Source organism: Nycticebus coucang, chromosome 6 (assembly GCF_027406575.1).
Source record: "Nycticebus coucang isolate mNycCou1 chromosome 6, mNycCou1.pri, whole genome shotgun sequence".
In the NCBI taxonomy this organism is placed as follows: Eukaryota; Metazoa; Chordata; class Mammalia; order Primates; family Lorisidae; genus Nycticebus; species Nycticebus coucang.
In genome coordinates this window covers 51,036,957-51,062,736 of record NC_069785.1, presented here as the reverse complement: position 1 = coordinate 51,062,736, position 25,780 = coordinate 51,036,957, and the positions used below count along the sequence as shown (strand labels likewise).

At 36.7% G+C, this 25,780-nt stretch overlaps 1 protein-coding gene across 5 annotated transcripts in view; it reads right to left on the bottom strand.

Moving 5' to 3' along the window:
* The window catches only part of GALK2 (galactokinase 2), a 198,124-nt gene that overhangs the window by 106,657 nt on the left and 65,687 nt on the right, over positions 1-25,780 (bottom strand). For 4 of the 5 annotated variants that reach the window (XM_053593304.1, XM_053593306.1, XM_053593303.1 and 1 more), the window contains exon 5: positions 24,026-24,172. The exons of the other annotated variant lie outside the window; for it this stretch is intronic. In XM_053593304.1, coding sequence (XP_053449279.1) covers positions 24,026-24,172 — 147 coding nt within the window. The remainder of the gene's footprint in view (positions 1-24,025; positions 24,173-25,780) is intronic. 5 annotated transcript variants of the gene reach the window in all.

Here is a 25,780-nt window from a genome sequence, read left to right as displayed (position 1 = left end):
TGTAAAACAACCATGGGGCAGAATCAGTGGAAAAACTCTGGTAACATGAATAACCAGAATAGATCAACCCCCCCTAAGGAAAGAGATGGCAGATGTAACTGAACATCCCATTCATAAACAGCTGGCTGAGATGTCAAAAATCGAATTCAGAATTTGGATTGCAGACAAGATTAATAGAACGGAGGAAAATTTGGAATTAGAAATTTGAGGAGCAATTCAAAAGTTGTCTCAAGAATTTAACGAATTTAAAGACAAAACCACCAAAGATTTTGACGCACTAAAGCAAGAATTTGCAGCCCTCAAAGATCTGAAAAATACACTAGAAGCCCTCAGTAACAGAGTGGAGCAAGCAGAAGAAAGGATTTCTGAAACTGAAGACAAAGCCTTTGAACACTCCCAAACTCTCAAAGACGAAGAGATATGGAGAGCAAAAACAGATCATTCTCTCAGAGAGCTCTGGGATAATTCCAAGAAAGCTAATATCCGCCTCATTGGAATCCCTGAAAGTGATGAACTAGCCTCGCAAGGCACAGAGGCCCTTCTCCATGAAATTATAAAAGAGAATTTTCCAGACATGCCAAGAGATTGTGAAATTCAGATAGCAGACAGTTTCAGAACCCCAGCATGACTCAATCCGAATAAGACATCCCCCAGGCATATCATAATTAACTTCACTAAAGTTAATATGAAGGAGAAAATTCTGAAAGCAGCCACATGTAAGAAATCCATTACCTACAAAGGGAAGAATATTAGAATGACTGAATAACTCTCTGCTGAAACTTTTCAAGCAAGAAGAGGGTGGTCCTCGACTTTTAATCTCCTAAAGCAAAATAACTTTCAACCCCGGATCCTGTATCCAGCTAAACTGAGTTTCATTTATGATGGAGAAATTAAATACTTTAATGACATTCATATGTTGAAGAAATTTGCCATAACCAAATCAGCTCTTCAGGATATTCTCAGACCTGTCCTCCATAAGGACCAGCCAAATCCTCTACCACAAAAGTAAACTCACTTGGAAACTTGTGATGAAACTCCAATTTCCACAGTGGCGAAAGGATTAAAAATGTCCACTGGACTTTCGAAAAACTCAATACCCAAAATATTACAAGACTTATCAATGTTTTCCATTAATGTGAATGGCTTAAACTGTCCACTAAAGAGGCACAGGTTAGCTGACTGGATACAAAAACTCAGGCCAGATATTTGCTGTATACAAGAGTCACATCTTACCTTAAAAGACAAATATAGATTCAGGGTGAAAGGATGATCATCCATATTTCAGGCAAATGGTAATCAGAAAAAAGCACATGTTGCAATTCTATTTGCAGATACAATAGGCTTTAAACCAACAAAAGTAAGGAAGGATAAGAATGATCACTTCATATTTGTTAAGGGTAATACTCAATATGATGAGATTTTAATTATTAATATCTATGCACCCAACCAGAATGCACCTCAATTTATAAGAGAAACTCTAACAGACATGAGCAACTTGATTTCCTCCAGCTCCATAATAGTTAGAGATTTCTACACTCCTTTGGCAGTGTTGGATTGACCCTCCAATAAGAAGCTGAGCAAAGAAATTTTAGATTTAAATCTAACCATCCAACATTTGTATTTAGCAGACATCTACAGAACATTTCATCCCAACAAAACTGGATACATATACTTCTCATCAGTCCATGGAACATACTCCAAAATCGATCACATCTTAGGTCACAAGTCTAACCTCAGTAAATTTAAAGGAAAAGAAAGTATTCCTTGCATCTTCTCGGACCACCATGGAATAAAAGTTGAACTAAGTAACAACAAGAATCTGCATACTCATACAAAAACATGAAAGTTAAATAACCTTATGCTGAATGACAGCTGGGTCAGAGATGAGATTAAGAAGGAAATTGCCAAAATTTTGGAACAAAATGACAATGAAGACACAAATTATCAGAACCTCTTGGATACGGCAAAGGCAGTCCTAAGATGGAAATTTATAGCACTGCAAGCTTTTTCAAGAGAACGGAAAGAGAGGAAGTTAACAACTTAATGGGACATCTCAAGCAACTGGAAAAGGAAGAACATTCTAACCCCAAACCCAGTAGAAGAAAAAAATAACCAAAATTAGAGCAGAATTAAATGAAATTGAAAACAAAAGAATTATACAACAGATCAATAAATCAAAAAGTTGGTTTTTTGAAAAGGTCAATAAAATAGATAAACTGGCTAACCTAACCAAGAAAAAAAAAGTAAAATCTCTAATTTCTGCAATGAAAAATGACAGACAAAATAACAACAGACTCCTCAGAAATTCAAAAAATCCTTAATGAATATTACAAGAAACTTTATTCTCAGAAATATGAAAATCTGAATGAAAATGTCCAATACTTGGAAGCACGTCACCTTACAAGACTTAGCCAGAATCAAGTAGAAATGTTGAACAGGCCCATATCAAGTTCTGAAATAGCATCAACCATTACAAAACCTCCCTAAAAAGAAAAGCCTGTGACCAGATGGGTTCACGTCATAGTTCTACCAAACCTTTAAAGAGGAATTAGTACCTATATTACTCAACCTGTTCCAAAAGGTAGAAAAAGAAGGAAGACTACCCAACACATTCTATGAAGCAAACATCACCCTGATCCCCAAACCAGGAAAAGACCCAACAAGAAAAGAAAATTATTTTACCAATATCACTAATGAATATAGACGCAAAAATATTCAACAAGATCCTAACAAACAGAATCCAGCAACACATCAAACAAATTATACATCATGACCAAGTCGGTTTTATCCCAGGGTCTCAAGCTGGTTCAATATACGTAAATCTATAAGTATAATTCAGCACATAAAGAAATTAAAAAACAAAGACCGGGTGGCGCCTGTGGCTCAAGGAGTAGGGTGCTGGTCCCATATGCCGGAGGTGGCGGGTTCAAACCCAGCCCTGGCCAAAAACCACAAAAAAAACAAAGACCAAATGATTCTCTCAATTGATGCAGAAAAAGCTTTTGATAATATCCAGCATGCCTTCATGATCAGAATACTTAAGAAAATTGGTATAGAAGGGACATTTCTTAAACTGATAGAGGCCATCTACAGCAAACCCACAGCCAATATCATATTGAATGGAGTTAAATTGGAATCATTTCCACTCAGATCAGGAACCAGACAAGGCTGCCCATTGTCTCCACTGCTCGTAACATTGTAATGGAAGTTTTAGCCACCACAATTAGGGAAGAAAAAGCAATCAAGGGTATCCATATAGAGTCAGAAGAGATCAAACTTTCACTCTTCACAGATGATATGATTGTATACCTGGAAAACACCAGGGATTCTATTACAAAATGCTTAGAAGTGATCGAGGAACACAGCAGCGTCTCAGGTTACAAAATCAACATTCATAAATCAGTAGCCTTTATATATACAAATAGTCAAGCTGAAAAAAGTTAAGGATTCTATTCCATTCACAGTAGTGCGAAAGATGATGAAATATTTGGGAGTTTATCTAACAAAGGACGTGAAAGATCTCTATAAAGAGAACTATGAAACTCTAAGAAAAGAAAATAGCTGAAAATGTTAACAAATGGAAAAACATACCATGCTCATGGCTGGGAAGAATCAACTTTGTTAAAATGTCCATACTACCCAAAGCAATATACAATTTTAATGCAATCCCTATTAAAGCTCCACTGTCATACTTTAAAGATCTTGAAAAAATAATACTTCGTGTTATATGGAATCAGAAAAAACCTCGAATAGCCAAGACATTACTCAGAAATAAATACAAAGCAGGAGGAATCACACTACCAGACCTCAGACTATACTACAAATCGATAGTGATCAAAACAGCATGGTATTGGCACAAAAACAGAGAAGTAGATGTCTGGAACAGAATAGAGAACCAAGAGATGAATCCAGCTACTTAACAGTATTTGATCTTTGACAAGACAATTAAAAATGTTCAGTGCGGAAAAGATTCCCTATTTAACAAATGGTGCTGGAACAACTGGCTGGCAACCTGTAGAAGACTGAAACTGGACCCACACCTTTCAACATTAACTAAGATAGACTCTCACTGGATTAAAGATTTAAACTTAAGACATGAAACTGTAAAAATACTAGAAAAGAGTGCAGGGAAAACCTTTGAAGAAATCAGTCTGGGCGATTATTTTATGAGGAGGACCCCCCAGATAATTGAAGCAGCTTCAAAAATACACTACTGGGACCTGATCAAACTAAAAAGCTTCTGCACAGCCAAGAACACAGTAAGTAAAGCAAGCAAACAGCCCTCAGAATGGGAGAAGATATTTGCAGGTTATGTCTCTGACAAAGGTTTAATAACCAGAATCCACAGAGATCTCAAACGTACAAGCAAGAAAAGAACAAGTGATCTCATGGCAGGCTGGGCAAGGGACTTGAAGAGAAACTTCTCTGAAGAAGACAGGCGCACGGCCTATAGACATATGAAAAAATGCTCATTATCTTTAATCATCAGAGAAATGCAAATCAAAACTACCTTGAGATACCATCTAACTCCAGTAAGATTAGCCCATATCACAAAATCCCAAGACCAGAGATGTTGGTATGGCTGTGGAGAAAAGGGAACACTTCTACACTGCTGCTGGGAATGCAAGTTAATACATTCCTTTTGGAAAGATGTTTGGAGAACACTTAGAGATCTAAAAATAGATCTGCCATTCAATCCTATAATTCCTCTACTAGGCATATACCCAGAAGACCAAAAATCACATCATAACAAAGATATTTGTACCAGAATGTTTATTGCAGCCCAGTTCATTATTGCTAAGTCATGGAAAAAGCCTAAGTGCCCATCGATCCACAAATGGATTAATAAATTGTGGTATATGGACACCATGGAATATTATGCAGCCTTAAAGAAAGATGGAGACTACCTCTTTCATGTTTACATGGATGGAGCTGGAACATATTCTTCTTATAAAGTATCTCAAGAATGGAAGAAAAAGTATCCAATGTACTCAGCCCTATTATGAAACTAATTTATGGCTTTCACATGAAAGCTGTAACCCAGTTATAACCTAAGAATAGGGGGAAGGGGGACAGGGAGGGGAGGGAAGGGGCAGGTGGGCGGAGGGAGGGTGATAGGTGGGATTATACCTGTGGTGCATCTTACAAGGGTGTATGTGAAACTTAGTAAATGTGGAAGGTAAATGTTTTAACACAATAACTAAGAAAATGCCAGGAAGGCTATGTTAACCAGTGTGATGAAAATGTGTCAAACAGTCTATAAAACCAGTGTATGGTGCCCCATGATCGCATTAATGTACACAGCTATGATTTAATTAAAAAAAAAAATTAAAATACCCACCTGGACATTGTGGTGGGCACCTATAGTCAAAGGTACTTGGGAGGCTGAGACAAGAGAATTGCTTAAGCCCATGAGTTTGAGGTTGCTGTGAGCTGTGACGCCAAGCCACAGCACTCAACTGAGGGTGATATAGTGAGACTCTATCTCAAAAAAAAAAAACTACATTCCAGCTAAATGTCACTTCCTATACCCTAATATGATTAGCTCCCCACAATAATACTCCACAAGTTTTACAAAAAATTGGTGATTGTTTTAATTGGTAATATTTTCTCTTCCGAAATTCTCCTACTTCAATTCTTTATACTAATCATATAACCTAAAGTAGCTTTTCTTCATCACTCTCCATCACTGCCAGGCTTCATTCTACTTACATAAATTAACCCCATTTACTGTTTCTTACATCTGGCTCTTATCTACTTTACTACTCTAGCTCAATTCTAGAGCAGTGTCTGCTTCGATAAATATTGTTTAATAAAGGAATGAAAAATAAAATTCTGGCTGGGCGTTGTGGCTTGTACCTATAATCCTAGAACTCTGGATGGCTTAGGAAGATCACTCGAGGCTAGGAGTTCAAGACCAGACTGAACAAGAGCAAGACCCTATCTCTACTAAAAATAGAAAATTTAGCCAGGTATGGTGGCAGGCACCTGTACTCCCCGTTACTTCGGAAGCTGAGGTGGAAGGATCATTTGAGCCCAGGAGTTTGAGGTTGCTGTGAGCTAGGTTTAGGCCACTGCACTTTACCCTGGGGCAATAGAGCAAGTCTCTGTCTCAAAAAAAAAGTAAACTTCTTTTTACTGTCCTAATCCATTTGAGGTTCATAGTACCCCTGAATCTCAGGTTTAGAAGGAAAATAAAAAGGCTTCCAGTTAAACAAATCCTTTTCAGTAACCAGGAGTGACTCGCCTGCAAAGAAAATCTATCTTTTCACAACTGAAAAGAGAATTATAGATTGTTATTACTCTTATCATCATCATCACTATAATGTGCTGATGATGACAATAATGACCACTTCAAATTATTGAAAGTTAAACCCTACTTTATACACATTAATCCTTACAAACAAGATTACTGAGCAAATATTATTATCCTAATTTTACAGACAAAGAAATAGGTTCACAGAGATTAAGTAATGTGCACAAAGTCATACAGCTGTTGAGGGAAGAGTCAGGAGTCCATGGTATGAAATCCACATATGAGTGCTCAACTGAAATCATCTCCTTCCCTCCTTCAGTCTTTATAATCAGGCCAAGTTGATCTCCTGTCTCCTGATCCCCTACCAATTCTGCTAGTATAAAATTCAAGAAGCTATCTTCATTCATCCAAAACCAAAGAAAAATTAATATGTAAAATACTTTCTTTGATCATTCATTTGGAGAATATCTAGGTAAAATATTACTAGGTAATTTTCACGTGACTGGATTATTCTCTAGGCAGCAGTAAATGATGTAAGTACTGGCTTCACTAAAATCTCCCATAAATACGTTTTGCTGCTTAGCATTATCACCTAGGACTTGACTCCCATCTCTTGTCTTCATAATCAAGGCCTTAGAATAACTGAATGGGAAAAAAAATCATATGTTTGCTAAAATGCTTCCCAATCTGAAAAAATATGAATACATATACATCTTTCAATGTGTTCTTAATAGAGAGAGCTACTAAAAATTTAATAGGAAAAAAACCTCAAAACGGAAAATTAAAATTATGTTTATAAAGACTAACCCTAAAAACTAAATTTGCAAAGCAAGAAAACTTGGTAAATGAGACTTTATTAGTTTTTATTATATTTTTCAAATATAGTAAATTAAACTCAATCATTTCAAGGGGTGTGGGTATTTGCAAATTAGGTCAATGCACTTAGCTTAATTGCAGGAAATAAGTAATACAGCTTGAAAGGCTTCAAAACGATTTATAGTATATTTGAATCTGTCCTTAGAGCCAAGAGAAGCTGAGTCTTGCTCTCGGTCCTTACTCTCACAATTTTTTTGGTTCTTTTTCTTTTCCTTTTTTTACTTATTCATTTATTTTAATTAAAACTAATTAAGCTGAGTCTTGCTCTCGGTCCTTACTCTCACAATTTTTTTGGTTCTTTTTCTTTTCCTTTTTTTACTTATTCATTTATTTTAATTAAAACTAAAAGCACACTACTCAGAAGTAAAAACAATATGTGGTCAATTCAAGTGTTTGGTTACCCCAGTATCTCCATCTAGTGGGCATTGAGAGTATAAAGTTTAATTTATCCAATAAATTCCTTAAATTTATTAAGCAAAATAAATGTGAGCAAGATGAACAAAAGAAAGGCAGCAGGTGTGTTCCTGGGAACTCCCAATCTGCAATATCAGAAGGTATGCCATGTCATTACACTATAACAAGTACCTAAATCCATGGAGTTCCAATTTCGTTAAATTTGGATATAGCTTTCTAATGTTTTGGTTTGATTTGCTTATAATAATAAGAAAATTTATTATTTTCTTATCACTGGCATCTATAATCCTGAAAAATTAGAAGATTTAAGCATAATTGTCATTATATAACTCTTGAAAAAAATTATAGTTGAAAAAAATTTTTTATATCAGCCAGGTGTGATAGTGTATACCTGTAGTCCTAGCTTCTTAAGAAGCTGAGGCAAGAGGATACCTTGTCTGAGCTCAGGAGTTCAAAGTTACAATGACCTGTGTATGATCTCACCACTGCACTCTAGTTGGGATGACAAAGTGAGAGCCTGTCTCTAAAAACAAGAATTGCTTTACCTCTTAGATCACAAAATCTTAGTGCTGAAAGGGACCTCAAAAATCTAGTAGTCTGAATTTGCTTATTTTACTAAGGAGGAAAGTGAGAACCAGAGACAGTAAGGGAATTTTCCTCCATTATAAAATAAGAGAATAACAGAAGCAGAATTCAAACCAGATCTATTTTATAGCCCATATTTTCATAGTAGAAATAAATTAATTCTAGAAGAAGATACTGTTGTCTTTGGAGCAAAATATTCATTTTATGATTTTCTTTATCCAGAAAACAGTATTAATAATAAGGGGAAATGACTGTTTTATAGATGATGGTGGTAATAATAATTCACTAATTTAATTCAATCCAATTAAATACCTCCTTTATGCCAGGCATTGTAAAGATGCACATAAGAAAATGATAAAATCATCTCTTTCTTCAGGAAGAAAAATTTTTAAAGTTATTTGCTAAGTGCCAGACTGACTGGCTTTCTTTTATTCTTAACAGATTTACGTGTCCTTCAAGACTAAAAGGTCATCACCATTGTCAATTACCAGTGGCTTGCCCAAGCTCTGGAAGGGCTAAATGAACCTGGCTCATCCGCCCAGGGCCCCCTAGTTTGAGTAGTTGTTGATGATGATGATGTTGGGTGTTTTTAGGCCCTTAGGGAAAGTGGAGACAACATTAACATGTTATAAAAGTGAAATATCCCATATTTCTTTGATATATCATAGAATTCAAAGTCCCAAATAAACAATCCTATAGCTAGGCTCCAGGAAGTCTCTAAGAGACGAGATTCTGGTCTAAGAAGCTGGCAGTAGTACCTTACTTTACAGAGTTAAGAGGCCTACCATATGGATCATGGCAAAGTTCTTTGAAATTTTCCAAGTGCTAAACATATGGTAACTTGCATTATTCATGATGCAAAAGTTTATATCACATGTACAAATGCTATTAGAAAAATATTCCTGGGCGGCGCCTGTGGCTCAGTGAGTAGGGCGCCGGCCCCATATGCTGAGGGTGGCGGGTTCAAACCCAGCCCCGGCCAAACTGCAACAAAAAAATAGCCGGGTGTTGTGGCGGGCGCCTGTAGTCCCAGCTGCTTGGGAGGCTGAGGCAAGAGAATCGCCTAAGCCCAAGAGTTAGAGGTTGCTGTGAGCCGTGTGACGCCACGGCACTCTACCGGAGGGCGGTACAGTGAGACTCTGTCTCTACAAAAAAAAAAAAAAAAGAAAAATATTCCTGCTTCAGTAAAAATCAATGACAGTTTTGATTCCTCTAAGTAAGCTTCTAAGGATGCACAGTCAAATACTACAGAGTCCTGGGCTCCACTTAAGGGAGAAAGTAGCTTATTCTTGAGAGATCCTACATAAAATCCTAGAGTCCCTGAGGCTTTTTGTATCCAAGTACTGTACTTCACAATGAAATCAAAGGTTGTATATTTTCAACCCAAGAAAGATAAAATTGAATATACTGACTCCATTCTAGATGTGCACAAATATGACTGAAATGACTTTCGCTTCAGAATTACTAGTTTAAGAGAAATTTTATAGGAAATTGGTTTAAGTAGGAGCAGATACTTGCAACACGTAAGAGATTAATGGTTAACATATAAACAGTCCTTATAAAGTAATAAAGTAATTAATGAAACTCTAGAAGAAAATGAGCCAAATCAAAAAATAAAAGACACAGAAAAGATGTTTAAACTATCTAATAATCAAAGATATTCCCAGGACAACATCAGATTGGAAAAGGTTAAAAAGATTGACAGTGCATTAGCAGTAGGGAAATGACTCCTCTCATGCACTGTTACTGTATATTTGCTGGTAAAATCTTTCTAGATGGCAATCTGGCAATGTATTTTAAAAGTTAAAATGAGAATATCCTTTAACACAACAACCTCATGTCCCAGGATTTATGCTAAGGAAAGAACCCAACAGTGTGAAAAGAACTATGTAAGAACATAAAAAGAGCCTTTTTTATAACAGCAGAAAGTTGGAAGCAGCCTAAATTTTCACCATAGAAGTCTCGTTGAATAAATTAAGGTTTTGGTGGAGGGAGGGTAATGGGTGGGGCCACATCTATGGTGCATCTTAGAATGGGTACGGGCAATTGCACTAATGTACACAGCTATGATTTAATAATAAAAAAGAAAAAAAGAAATATTATTATATATTAAGACTGACGTTATACAAAATCCTGAAACAAGTGAAAATGTCCAGTAAAAGGGCTAGATGAATTATAATATCACCATATATTATAAAACAAGGTAGCTATTAAAGAGAATTCAGTAAATGTATACGTGCTCTCATGGAATGAGTCCCAATTTATGATTACATTATACAATATGGTAGAATTACATTGTACCATTGGTAGCAGCATAGCTGCGTAGAAGAGCATCTATTTTGGATCAGACACATCTGAGCTGGAATCCAGACAACTCAGCTCACAAATGATTTGTCTTTGGTCACAGTATGTAAATTCTCTGAGCTTCAGTATTTTTTTTTTTTTTTTTTTTGCAAAATTGAAATAATGGGTAAAATTTATTTCTAAAACTACCACTGAGTTAGAAATGATGTGTATAAAACATGTAGGTGCTTAATAGCAATGAAAAAAAGCATCTTTTACTTTCATATAAATGTCAACATAAAACTGTAAGATCATATTTTTCATTAGTAACCTCCAAATCTTTGTGATCCCAACAATGCAATGCATACCTTAAACGGTGTCCATTCGTTAATCTTTTCCCTTTGAGTTACTTCCTTTTATACATGATACAATTTGACTCTCTGCTATTCCTGTGACCAGCAACATTCTTACAAAACTTCATACAGTTACAAAAATTTCCCTGACCACAAATTTATTTTCCTACCTTTCTTAATTTCTTACTAAACTATTTGCCTAAGCTTTTGCAAAATCTCCTATCAGGAAGGTCAGCAACCTGGAGGGAGTAAGCTCCTTTACCACTGTGAAATGTAAAGTAAGAGCTACTCTCACTGTCATTTTAGAAACAAAAATTGAGGCATAAGAAAGTTAGTACAAGTAAAGAGTAAATCCGTCGCAAAGGTCACACTATCAAATACTAGTTTGGGGGTCAGCATAGGCAATGGTTGGCCGTGACTGCCATTAACTCTGTGAAACATGAAGCTTGGAAAGAGATGATGAGCAATTCTAAAGCAGTAAGGGGATTATTTATCTGTTAGTTATTTTTTCATGCACACACCAAATGTAGTAGGCAAAGGCTATGAACATCTGTGGTGTAATTAACATCACCTGCATTGTTCCAGTTAATTCTTTAAATATTATATAATATTTAACATATCTCAGGGTCAAGTCAAAGTTCAGAGGCCTTGAACACAGACACCTACTAAGAAGGATGTAATAATCACAAAATTTAAAAACACGACCAGGCATACATATGAATTTGAAGCAATACTGGTTTCATTTGAAGCCCCTGGAAACAGTGACCCATGCTTCTCCACCCTGCTGTTTCCCAATTAGTCTTGTTTGCCTTCGTTTATGCTAAAGGTAAATAAGTATTTAGCCTAGAAAAGGAAATGGAAAAAGAACAGAGGTTACCTAAGCAATCCCTACAAAGCAAGGCTTCTAATCTATAATCAAATAGCTTAGTCACATCACCCAAGTGAATCCAAACTCCTCAAAATCATTAAATAAATGATGCAGACTCCAATCATTTATCCAATCCTACTCCTAAAAAAGAATACAACCAGAGATACAAACACCATCCCACATATGTGAAAGAAATTTAGTTCTTTTTTAATTGACAAAACTATGTGAATGGTTTTTTATTTACATTATTAGCTTAAAATTTCAAACATATTTAAACACTGGCCACCCAGGACTAGCACAAAAGCTTCCTGGTTTTTGAACCAGTGAGCACATGGCTTTAGTCCACATTCAACACTTAATTAAGAGATTCTTTTAAAAGATTGTGTTCTGAGTTTACCATCTTCTTACAGGCTATGCTGCTGCAGTTCATTAGCAGTCAAACATCTGGCTGGAGTGTTTAAAACCAGTATTTTCTTTAACCATTATATGGATGAGGTTTTTATTATTCTAAGCAAACTGAAACAATGTCCTTGTATGGACTTCTAAACATAATAATTAGTGACAGTGCAAATTGGTTTCTGACTTTTCTGATACCATGTAACAAACGGCTATTAAAACATTCAAGTGATAGTTTAAACTTTTGTATAATTGTGAGTCTTTTCATTTCATAATGTAGATATGTCTTTACTTTTTAAGCACAAGGTATCATTCTGAAGGTCAAGAAATATTTCACTTAAAATGTAGCCATATGCAAAGAAAAATGTAGCCTGAAACTTTCTAAAGGAAACAGCCCTTATAAACTCAGCAAAGAGAGAACTGAGACATATTTGGCACAGAACCTTGAACATTCCACTTACTCTGCTTCTGAACCTTAGAGGTCCCCTGCACAGTATGGATTTCAAATTTCAAAAACACTCCTCTGAAAACAGTATCAACTCATGTCTATGCAATTAATTTTCCCCTGAAATTAAGTTAACTAAATCTGTTCAGAGACTTAAGCAACTAGAAAACATCCCTGTAGTCAAAAAAGTTTTTTAAAAGGAATTTCATGAGGCTGCATAAGAATTTCTAGGCCTCAGCTGACACATATTTATATAATAAGTCTGGCTCAGAGAGTTGTTATGATACACTTATGGGTTCATTCTGCCTGAAATGCCTGTGGGCCCCTCCCAGTGCTTTGTTTCAAGACACAGCCTTCTCTTCCTTTAAAAATTTTCTCAGAATTTACTATTTACTTTAAATCTTCCCTGTTTAACTTCACCAAAGAGCCATTATTTCAATCCTATTCTCCATTTACATATAAAATACTTCACACCTTGTATGAAACAGATGCTCAATTAATAAATCTTGTCAGTATTCCACTATGTACATTTAAGTTCCATAAAGGCACCACCAACTTTTTTAATTTCTTCTTTCTCTTTTTTTCTTTATTTTCTTTTTTTGTTTTTTTGTTTTTTATTGTTGTTGTTGTTGTTGTTTGTTTGTTTCCTCCCTTGCCACCAGGGGGGCTATAGTATTATACTCCCATTTGAAAGCACTTAAACAGCTCAGAGCCCTCTAAAGCCGCGGATCTCAACCTGTGGGTCACAACCCACAGGAACTGTATTAAAGGGTCATGGCATTAGGAAGGTTGAGAACCACTGCTCTAAAGGCTTTCTACTCCATTCAGAATGACAGGCAAAGACTCTATACAATTGGTCCTGACCTTCTCCCTCAACTGACCCTCATGCTGTCTGCCTCTCTCTCACTTCACCCCAATCACAAGGGCCTCTGCTATTCCCAGGACAAGACAAAGTTACTTTCACCTTAGGGCCTTGCTGTTCCCTCTGTCTCCCTTCTCAGCTCACTCCTTCAGATCTCTGTTCAAATGTCCCCTCATTGGAGAGAAGTTCTCCTAACTCCCTAGCTAAAATAGAAGCTTCCCCTTACTATGGCCTATTTTTTATTATATCATATATTTATTTGTATAGCTGTTCTTTATCTATCTCCCACCATCACCACCAATACCAGCATGGAAATTCCATGAAAGCAGGGGCTTTATTGATTTTGTTCACAGTTATAGCTCTGTTGCCTAGAACAATGCCTGGCACATAGTAGGTTTCAACAAATGCCCAGAATCACTGCTTTAAAGACTTAGGATAGGATGTTTATTCCACAGCTGAAAAGCCTATCTTCTCTAGGAAGCACTCCCTCACAAACCCAGTGTTATTCCTGTTACACTGAACAGGATTACTGGTGCCAACTAAGAGCTTTCCCAGCTTCCTCTGTGGACTGCAATCCTCAAGGGAAGGTTTTATGCCCAATCTGTATTCTGGGTTACCCAGAATCACATGAATTGTGTTTTTGACAAAATGTCAAAGATATCCACATACAGAATGGCCCCAACCCACAGCTCCCTGCTGGCCATTTCAACCTTCATCAACCAAGGTAATAAGGTTTCATTAAGCCTTAGATTTAAGTCTAAGTCCCCTCCTTAGACTTCAACATGGGGGAACAACTCAACCCTATGCTCCTCTACTACAACCCCAGACCCTCCAAAGTGGATCTTTTGAACATCACTGTTCATTCCACCATCTCATGAATGCAAAATCTATACCCCACTCCACCTCAACAGAGGAGGCAATTTGTGGGTAGACACCAGCTTAACCCACCTAGGCTAGCTTTTAGAGTGACAACCTATTTCCCAGGTCAGCAAGCTAGCTTTAGTCTAAGATCTTTAGAAGGCACTTGGTCCTTCCTACTTGGCCTCTAAGCACAACTCCAAAAACAGAAACTGGACACAGGTCTAGAGCAACCTGAATCCTAAGCTAACAAAACACACACATATTTTGCAGAACAGCAACTAACGTTTTCCCAGTGGAACACTTCTTGGTTTTTGATACTCAAACTTTATAGAATTTTCATATCTCTCAATACAACAGTTTTTGAAAGGTATCTACGTAGGAAAAATATATTATTTGCATTCTAAAACTTCAATACAACATTGTTAACAAAATAGTGTGCAGAGTTCTGGGACCAGATGTTAACACAAAAGACATGCAAGTATTACTATTTAAGTAACTGCTTGTTAACAGTCATATTAATTTTTAATGGACAAGATAACTGGTTTATGTATTTTTCATCTACTTCTGTGTTACTTAGAAAAAATTTTACTTGTTTTTTGTAATATTATAGGAAATTAGTTGGAGGTTTTAAGTTGAGGAATAATGCATTATACTTTTCTCTATTTAAAATAATAAGCAATAGCACCATCATCACCACCATGCTTAATAATTTTGTACAGAACATCTGATCTTTTGGAATGGACTACTGCCACGAAATGGAAGATGCCTGTACTTTCTTGGATTCTTTCACCCAAAACCCATCCACAAGCCTCTTCCCAGGCTGTTCTAATCTGGTCACTTTCCAGCCCCTCATCTGTTCTCAATCTCCAGCCTTGACTCACTGAATCCCTTCTTGCTCTTTTTCCTCCTGTTCCCCACTTTGTGGTCATTCGGGTCATCTACTGCCCCTCTCACTTTTCTTCCACTCACTTCTCCTGTCCTTTTTTTAATCCTACTTTCACAAGAGGAATATATGCTCAAATCTAGAAAACTGAATAAAGGTAAAAGGCTTACAGCAACAACAAAAGCAGTCCTTAACTGTTGCCTTCTCACCCCTATCGTCAATGCAGTGTGCATAGAGGCAAACACTCTCAACTTTTTGCTTCAAATTGCCAAAAAATGTCATTAAAATGTTATTGCCTGGTTGTTCCATTTTAAATTTACCTATTGCTTTCTTATGGTATGTGAGTACTTTACCTCTATATATCTACCTTTGTCCTACTCCCCTATCTTTCTCAATAAAGTTATGCCAAAAATTTTGTTTAAACCCATATTCAGTATGTTAATTACTAAGACCATTGTTTACTATATCCCAAGTACTGAAAAATGATTGATTTCATTTATGTTATAATGTTTTTGTTTTTCCTATGTTTAATAATTGCCACATTTATGCCTTTGCTTAGATTTATTTATGTATCTAGCTAACCCTTCTCACCTCCTACAATAGTTCTGAATCAAATGGTTTACGGTGTTAGATGTATCATTTTCTTTTTAACTGATAAGATTTATGAGTCCCATTTATCCCCCTCACATTCTTCATTCTAATCTGTGCTATTTTGTAAGCTGCTGGCTGTTATGGGTGTTATGTTGGGATTTCCCTTAACCAATGTTTTATAACCCTCTCTCCTGTATTAAATTTCCTGTTTCCTAGTTCTCATGTCATTTTCTTCCTTGCCTTATTCCCTAGTTGGGGGTATTAAATCCTGTAGACCTTGACACTTTGCATGCTGAAAATGTTTTATTCGATCCTCACACTTGATTAATTTCCTTAGACAGATATTCTAAGCTGAAATTCATTCGTAAAGACATTTCTCTATTGCCTTCTCTCTTCCACTGCTGTTCTTGAGGAATTAGTTTTCATTCCTGATCCTTTGATTGCGATCTCTTTCCCTTATCTGTTGCTCTATCAATCAGTTATTAGCGTCTTTTCTACTAACACTCAAGTTTCAGATTTTCAAATGATATGCTTTGGTTTGATCGTCTTCATTTATTATGTCAAAACCCAGGGAGCCTATTTCAGTCCGAGAATTTACATTTTCACTTTGGAAAAATATTATTTTATAAAAAATAACTGCCTAATGACTATTTTTTAATTCTCTTCACTAGTTGGATTTGAATTTCTGGAATTGAGTCATACATTTTCCTATTTTTCTCTTTCTTATTTTCCTGCTCTTCCCCCACCCATCTGGCACTTTATCACAGAATTCTTCCAATCATTTTATTGAATTTTTTTATTTTGCTATCATTTTTTAAAATTTTTTTATTAAGTCATATACACATAGATCATGAATACATTTACGCATATATGGGGTACAATGTGTTGATTTTTTTTTTATACAATCTGACATGGTTACATCAAACCAGTCAATGCTATCACATTTTTTAATATCCTAAATCTCTATTTTATTATCTGTTCTTTAAAAAAAAACCACTATTCTTTTTTCAAAGATTTGACATTTTCTTTTATCTCTCTGAGGATATCATATCTTCTTTGAAATATTCTTCTGCTCTCAATATATCTCTGTTTCCTCTGAGTTCCTGTTTTCTCTTTGTTTCTTTCCTCTTTTTTTTTTTATTTGCTTGCTTCATTTTGGAGGCTTTCTTCCAAAATCTTATTATCTTTTAATGCCCTACCATATTTAAGAGTCAATCACTAAAAAAAAAAAAAAAAAAAAGAGTCAATCACTAAAAAGCTGATTAGAAGCTTTCTAATTGGGCTTCTAATGGAGTCAGAGAGTAGCTGGAGAATTTTTGTGGGGCGGGGGAGTCACCAAATGTCAGTACTTGTAGGTCTCTGGGGTAGTTCAGTTTCCTCTGAGAAGGACCTTCCAACATTCCTGGTGGGAGTGTAGGATGCTGAGGCTGCCAGTGTGCCAGAGCTGAACAAAAGAAGGGGTTCAGATGCAGAATATATTTTACTTTATTTATTTATTTTTAGAGTACCATATTGGAGTTACTCTGATGTATTAATTAAAGCGTAAGACATGTCAGTAAACAAGGATTTCCAACTTACTATACTACTAAGTAAGAAATAAGTCAATTAAACTATTGGTTTTAGTTAGTGGCAAACATCAGCCCTGCCACCTAATTCCATAAATCCATGGTGCTTCACATGTAAATGGAAATTACGCATAGGAGTCACCCTGCCCTTCCCCATTAGAAATATACTTAAAAGTGCCAGCCCAGAGAAAAAGAGAAGAGGCTGGAAGGGAAGTGGAAGCTGAAGTAAAATTCTTTCTTTATGTTGAGGGAGGAGGTGGTGGGAGGTGTTATTTTCATCAGGTCTACATAGATCCGTTTGATCATAGAACAGCTCATGGTAAGATTTTATTTACGGAATGTGGTGAGCATAGTCATGTCCTAATTCTTTCTCAGGGTCTGGCAATGTCTGGTCACATGCCCATGTTTAGGATTGAGAGAGATGCTAATGCTGTGTCCTGGACCTTCCTCAGATGCCACCGTGGCTTCTGCCCTATGAAGACTGAAAAAATAGCTCTCTTTTCCTTAGGATACTGGCTCATTGTCAGTAGGAAGCTACTGTCACCTCCAGAAGAGTTGAATCTATGGTTTAACCCCCATTAGGCTTTTAAGAGTTTCACTGAGATTGTCAGTAATAGGCAATCATCCTTTTGTACTCAGGAAACATTGCTTAAAATTCTCCTGGGTTTGGCTCAAAAAGCGACCAGGTTGAAAGTCACTCTGTTATTCTTGAAGATGATTCCTTTTAAGTTACAAATCAGCACTTAAGTCCTGTAGTTGAGCATGCCTTCGCACAGTCCCCTCTTCTCAGTCTCCGTGCAGAGATAGGCGTTGCACAGATCCCTGGTGGGTTCCATCTCAACCAGCTGGCAGCATCGATGGTTAACTCTGTCTGATACTCAGTACTCAGTTTGAGAAACACAATCATAAAGTTCCTGGTCCGTAAATGTGACATTTTTATTTACCTCATACTGGATTAGGGAGTTATAGAGGGACTCAACATCTTGATAATTACTATTGGGGGCCAAAATTTTAACTACAGAATAAAATTAAATGTATCTCTCCTTATTGGGGTTCTGGTAGTTGCCTGCATTCTTGGTCTTGGTGTGCCTTTGGCCAAAGAATGACCAGAGCCACCAAAGTAAGGCAAACATGAGACAAAGTTTACTGAAGACAGGTGTGGCTCAACGGAGGGCGCAGGCCCCATATGCCAGAGGTGGAGGGTTCAAACCCAATGCAGGCCCCATATGCCGGAGGTGGCGGGTTCAAACATGAGACAAAGTTTACTGAAGACAGATGTGGCTCAACGGTAGGGCGCAGGCCCCATATGCCGGAGGTGGTGGGTTCAAACCCAGCCCTGGCCAAAAACTGCAAAAAAAAAGATAGATAGATTTACAGAGCAAGAGCAAGGTATAGGTTTACAGAGCAAGATACGTTTGCCATAGACAACAAATGAGCCCCCTTTGTCAAGACAAGAAAAAAGGCCCAGAATGTCCTTTAATTCCCCCAATTTTCCTTTCTATTTCTTGTCCTGCCTTTCCCAGTGTCCCTAAATACAAACAAACTGGTTGTTTCTTTAGAGTCACTTGCAAAGGTAGGGGGGAAATGGTCCCAGGCTAAAAGAGGGCTTTGGGGGTCTAACTAAACCTCCTAAAGACTTTCAAACAAATTCCCACTCATCATATTACCCTGATTTCTTTGATTTCTTCTTCAGGCTTCCAGAGGGCTGTGGAATACATCAGCTCGCTTTCAATCTGCAGCTCCCTGCACTTCACTCTGACCTTTCTCCAAGCTAAGGCGGGCATCATTCCTCCATCTGCTTTCTATCTTTGTACTTTGTGGCTTAGTGTTATGCCTCCTTGGTTTACCAAAGATGGACTTTGTGCTTCCTTTTCTTATTTTCCCTGTTCTCAGGGGATGATTTTTGAGAAAAGAAGATTGAATGAGGGACAAAGAAAGAAAGGGGAGGTATGTCTTTCCTCTGACATCTTCAAACCAAAAGTCTAGAGACTTTTCTTTTTCCCAGGTCTTTCCCCACACCACGTTCTCTTCTACCAGTACCATTTCAATTCACGATTTCTAGCTTCCAGACCCTTGTTTTGCTGGTTTCAGCCATGCAACATTTAGTTTATTAATGAACTAACAAGTTTCATATCTACTTATCATATCCCATGTGCAGTAATTGTGTCTGTAACTGAATGAAATATACCAAATATAAAATAAAATTTGGGAAGTCCCCAATTTCTTGTGGGACTTAGTGTCCTTATCAGATAGGCTGGTTATTCATATCTGTTCCTCTTTCCTCCATTCTTACACTTCTTTTTACTCCAGGAGGCTGACTTCTATGGATAACTCCCCTAATCCATTCCCACTCATTACCATGTTGACCTATGTGATTTTTTCTCTGCCTTGCTGCATTTCTAGAAGCCTTACCCTATAGCTACAGTTCCTAGAGTACATTGGCTTCCCACGTCACAAGGGAGCCCTTCCTAGTTGGTTCACTTGAGCTTGCCCACATTCCTGCAAAGAGTTTCTTTATTAAACTCTCTTCAGTTATACCCTAAAATGGCATTTATTTCCTACTGGGACACTAACTGAAACATCAGTAAAAAGAGGATGTTGAACTACCTCACCTCTAAAGTCTTTGAGTTCTTATGTTCTATGACTTTTTTTCAAGAGTCATATACACAGCTGGCACTTAAAGACTCTGAGTACATTAGAAGCTTCCTTCAGTCAAGATTCTGTCTCATTCAAAAAGAAAAAGAAAAGAAAAACAACACTCTCCTAACAATTATCATGTGATGCTCAGCCCCTAGAAAATATAACTGTTGCTGGTACAACTAAGACTAGTGAAGAAAGCTTTATAGCATAAAGCTGCCTTTATGCTATAGGTATTAGAGTCAGATAGTTCCTATAAAAATAGAGTTGCTATTTTTGACTTTGAAAACAGAGACAGCCAGAATTAATTCCAAAGATTCAAGTGTTTCTTTATTTTCTATTATCCTAGATACTAACATTATTAAAGCCTCAGAAAAATCCAAAAATAAGTTTCACCAATCCTCCCATTAAATTTGATTTGAATTCCTTGACTTCACATACCAAATTAATTATCTTTTTCTATGAATTGCCAGACTTCTTGTAGCCACTGACCTTATCACTTTCTTATCTCTCATAGACCCTTCAACCCACTCCTACCTTACACTGCTTTTGCCAAAGTTTTGTACAAGTCCCCTTGCTTTACTCAGGGGATACTTCTTAAAGCTTGTCTAACTTAAGCTCTCAGCAGCATTTGAGAACGCTATCACTCCTTTCACGAAACATTCCTTTCCTTGTCTTTGCTGTTGCCTCCTCTTTTTTAGTTTTCCTCTTATTTAATGGATTACTCCTCAGTTTCCTCAGTAGGCATCTTTTCCTCTGTCCATCCCTCAAATGTTCATGTTATTGGGGCTTTATACCAGTCTTCCTTACTTTTGCACCTGTATTTCACCACTGGATGTCCATATCTACTCCTGTGGCTTCAAAAGCCAATTACATACTTATGATTCTCAAACGGACCATCTCAAGTCCAGCTGTCTCTCCTGACCATCCAGAGGTAACTGCATCAGCATGCCCATCGATTCCTCACACTCAACATTTCAGCTTCACCTCAAACCTACTTTCCCCATCAACAATCCTTATTCCAAATAATACCAAGCCAGAAACCTGTATATAAACCTTGACCTTTTGTATCCCTCATCCCCACACCCAATGACTGAGACCTACTGATTCTGTCTGAGATCTTAAATCTAATGTCCAATTCTACCCATTCTCACTGCTACTTCCCTAGACTAAATCATTTCCCTACAGCTAATACTGTTACCCTCAAATCCAGACTTCATAATACAGCCAGGGTGATCTTTCTAAAATGCAGATATGATCACGTTACCCTCTACCTAAAACCCTACAATGGTTTCCCACTGCTATGAAGATGAAGCCCAAATTTTTCAAAATATGGTTTACAAGGCACAGAATCCTGCCCTGTAATCCAAATAGTTTATAATTCAGTCACACAAAGCCCCTTTTAGTTCTTCCAACAAAACACAATTGCTCTTACTATATATATTTTCACATGATGTTCTTTCCACCACACACATGCTTATCTGATGTTAGCATTATTATGCCATCAGTATTTCTTTTTTTTTTTCATTTCAATAGATTTTACTTTAGAACTCTAGCCATGAAATAATAATACAACTCCATGAACAATGAGTTTATCTCAACATTAGAAGGAAAAGTTAGTAAAAAGAGAGAGAGAGTTTGAGAGACTTAACATTTGAACTCTATAGTGGCAGGTTGACCATTTGAGGTCTGAATTTTTCTTGATGTCTACAAGTTCAAGTCACACTTCAAAGTTTCATTCAGCAGTCACTTTTCCCCAGTTGAATTACAATAAAGCCATTTTCCTTAGCCATAGGTATATAGCTATAAGATAACCACTCAGACAAAATTCTCCCCAAAAGACTTTTAGATAGAACTTTCCTATGTTGCAACAGAACCCACAAATAACAAACACAGGTAATACAGAGAATTCTCAACACAAAATGCCAAGACCTATCAAACAAATGGAAATCCAAAGAGTATAAAACACTACCTACCCCAAACAGTATCTCGAACTGTGTGCCCCAAATGCCCTATCGGGCTGTGAGGGAAGCCCTTCCCAAAGGGGTCTAAGTCCCCCTGCTCTCTGGGAACTGCAAATGAGTTCCAAATTCAAACCAACTTCCCTAGTTCCACTCCACTTCATGACTTCCACCACTAAAAGGCACCTGAAAACAAACAAAACCACCAGGAAGGTCTGAAAAGCCCCCATATGGGTAGAATCATGGTCTCAGCGTGTCTTTCAGGGAACTTACTCAATGAAAGGTCTGGCGTCTGGACCCTTTCCAAATCAGCTTCCTGCTCCTCAACTCAGTTCAGGTTGTGGGGAGATGCATCTACTTCAGGGAGACAGAGCTGGAAGTTCCCTAAGGCTAAAACATGCCCAGGTAGCTGCTGGGTCCTTCCCATACTCTCTCACCCCAAAAGTCACTCCTTCCAGTGCAGACCCACTGGCTCTGATCTGGGTCTGTCCCTGGCTTCTTAAGCAGGATGCCTTTCCATCAAGAGGCCAGTGAGCCCACCCAGGGAATGTCAAACTCTGTTACTGAAATCTCAGCACTTGTTCTCCAGGCAATGTCAGAAAAGTAAGAACAAGTGATTTTTAAGAAGAAAGACCAGGAAATTTATTCCTTTGCAAGCAAAAAAGGGAAAATGGCAGAATGTTTATCTCAAAATGCCAATTTTTCCTCGCTATCACTAATTCTTGACTAAAATGTACAACTCTAAGTCCGTGTTGAATCTGCTCCATAGTGTACTGTTTATCCACTTACTATACTCTATTACAGTTGCCTATTCACTTGCCTCTATTTCCCTTTTAAATCATACCCATAGTAAGGTTTAAGATCATACCTATACTTCTTTTTTTTTTTTTTTATTGTTGGGGATTCATTGAGGGTACAATAAGCCAGGTTACACTGATTGCAATTGTTAGGTAAAGTCCCTCTTGCAATCATGTCTTGCCCCCATAAAGTGTGACACACACCAAGGCCCCACCTCCCTCCCTCCGTCCCTCTTTCTGCTTCCCCCCATAACCTTAATTGTCATTAATTGTCCTCATATCAAAATTGAGTACATAGGATTCATCACAAGAATGAAGAAGGATGAATCCTACATACCTATATTTCTAAAGCCTGGAACATTACCCAGCACAAAGCAGACACTAAATAAATAATGACTGACTGATTAACAAAGAAATGAATAAACAATCAGATTAAAAGTTGTACCATGGGAAACACATTTTCCATATGGACTTCCTTTCCCTTGCTTTCTCTCAAAAAACAAATAGTAAGTAAGCTACCCTGCCCCCAAATAAGCCATTGCTTTTAAAGGGCAAATTAATGTGTAATTATACATGAAAACTAAAGAGAATTTCATCTGAAACTTTGTTTTCTCCATTTCTCCTTTTCCTCCTACATACAAAATTTTCAAACTGAAAGTTTAAACACACTTTAAAAACTAAGCATGTGGCTGACCTTCTCTTGATCTGTTTGACTTCCAATCTGTTCCCAAACCATCTATAAACTTGGTAGTATATGTACAAGGGGTAAAAAGAACCTATCATAACATTATTTGACCCAAAATGCCAAAGCCTTAATTAAAGCTAGGTATACCTGCTCTGAACTGCAAAGTCAAAGATTTACCTGAACTTAAAAAGTTGAGACTTTCAACCTCTTGTAGAATTTATATTTCTTTTAAATAACCATTTCCTCTTTGTAAAGCAATCTTTTTTAAAAGTTTATTTCAGTGACTAACATGCTGGCATAAACAGATATGCTGTTCACTTCCTTTATTACCTGGTCTTTACTCTTTTTATCCACTGTTTGTCAAATATTTAAGGTTTGGGGTAAAAATAAACAAGCCCAACCATGATTCCTAGAATTTCTTCCTCTAAATTTCACCTTTTAATGAGGTGTTCTAGAAAGATGTTTATGTCAACTCCATATTTAATCAAGAGAATTTTAATAAAGTTATTTAGAGATTTATTCACTCACTGGTTGAAGGATATCATCAATCTTATAGTGATTTATCACAAGTAGGACTTTGCCCATGTGTGCAGTCCTGATAGGTAAGATAAAGTTTTCCATCAAGGAAGGCATTCTGATTTTGAGATTTGAATGTTAGTACCTTTGAAAGGAGAGGGTCTGTGAGGCTTACTCTCAAAAATAGTTACCTTAGACAGGTTCATTCCCAGAACTGTAAGGGTCACCAACCCAGCACAACAGACCAAAGCACTGGAACTAGAGAGGCCAGAACTTGGTGGGATATTTCCATCTACCAAGCAGTTCATTCCAGTTAGGTTACTAAGACCAAAGTGTTCCTAAGAATATAAGGAAAAACAGCAATATTAATTTCAGTGTTGGATTCAAGGAGTAGTGAAATATTCTTTCATTCCCCCAGAAAGCAAAAATATATCAATAGACTTATTATAATAGTTATAAAAACTATTTGTGCAATTCAATTTAGTTGAGGCTATACATAACATTTTATTTAATGGCTCTTGGCCATAAGGTAAGGTAATCTGAAGATTACTTTTTATTTTTTTCAACAAAAAGCTACTGATCCATTTCCTAAAGTTGTCTTGAATATTCTTTCTTGAATAGTAATTAATTTGAATAAATATGGAAAAAATATAAAACAATTATAATTCAGCTTGTCAAGTAGAAGTAGCAAAATAAGAAATATACAGTTATCCATGAGGTAGGTCAAACCTCTATGTAGCACATCTCCATCATTCTGTTATTATCAAAGTCTAGTCCCCAAGAAGTGGCTTGTTTTTAAGGAGTGCCTTGCTTCAAATGTCCTTTAAAGATAGAGTCCTAAACTTTCTCAGTTTGATTTTACTTATGGAAAAACTGAGGCACCAAGAGATTAAGAGACTTCCCCAAGATCACACATAGGAAGCAAGGAGTAGGGTCCAGGTCTCTAATTCCTGTTTGAGAACTTCTCCACTGCAATTAGAAACCTGGACCAGCAAACTGTCACTGTGATTTAATATGTCAGCTATATGAGAAAATCCAGATTTTTGCTAGAGTTTATAGATACAGTTTAGCCATATGGCAGCTTTAAAGACAGCCAAATTAGAATTCAGTCACAAATGAGAATGCAGACTCTAAATGAAGCAGGAAAGCCCTATTTCTACAAATAGGAAAGCCCAAAGAAATAATCAAATTCTGATTTAAAGATAGAAAGCTCTAGTCCACTTACATGAATATCTAGGACTAAGACATTTTGAATAATATCATATCATAACCTTTGTGGTCTAGGATTTTTTTAAAAATCCACCTCCTCCTCAAGAAAAAGTACCATCATTTTTGCACATTATTCAAGTGACTCAAGACCAAAGTATGAAACAGTATTATATTACCTAATTATGCATTTCACCATATATACTATTCTAGGGAGAAATTTCAACAAACTAATTAGAAAAACCAAAGTAACAACAAAACTCTGCAAATAAAAGACTCTTTTTTTCCTTAATTTTTTTTTCCTAGTTGGCAAAACTCATGTACCACAAAAGAGGCGATTCAGTTGGATGTACTTCTCTTCCTGATTTCAAGTAATCTAAAAATTTCCTTCCAGAAATACAAATTAAAAAAACTGAAACACTGCCACTGCCAATGTCCTTTCATACAGAACATCAGACAGCTTAATTAAAAAATAAAAATAAAAATACTTAGAGAATGCTATATATTTTACTATAAACTGATCCACAGAGTATCTTAAATGTGACTCATACTTATGAACTTATCACGCAATGTTTAAATTAAACGTACAACAGATTCAAATGCAAATGGATTGTGCCAAATTCTGTAATAGATCTACCCCAAAAGGATAACATGTTCAATTTAATATAAATAGATTATCCTCTGAGGCTTTCTAGTATTTGAATTTGAAGGTTTCTGAACAGGCTAACATTTAAATTACT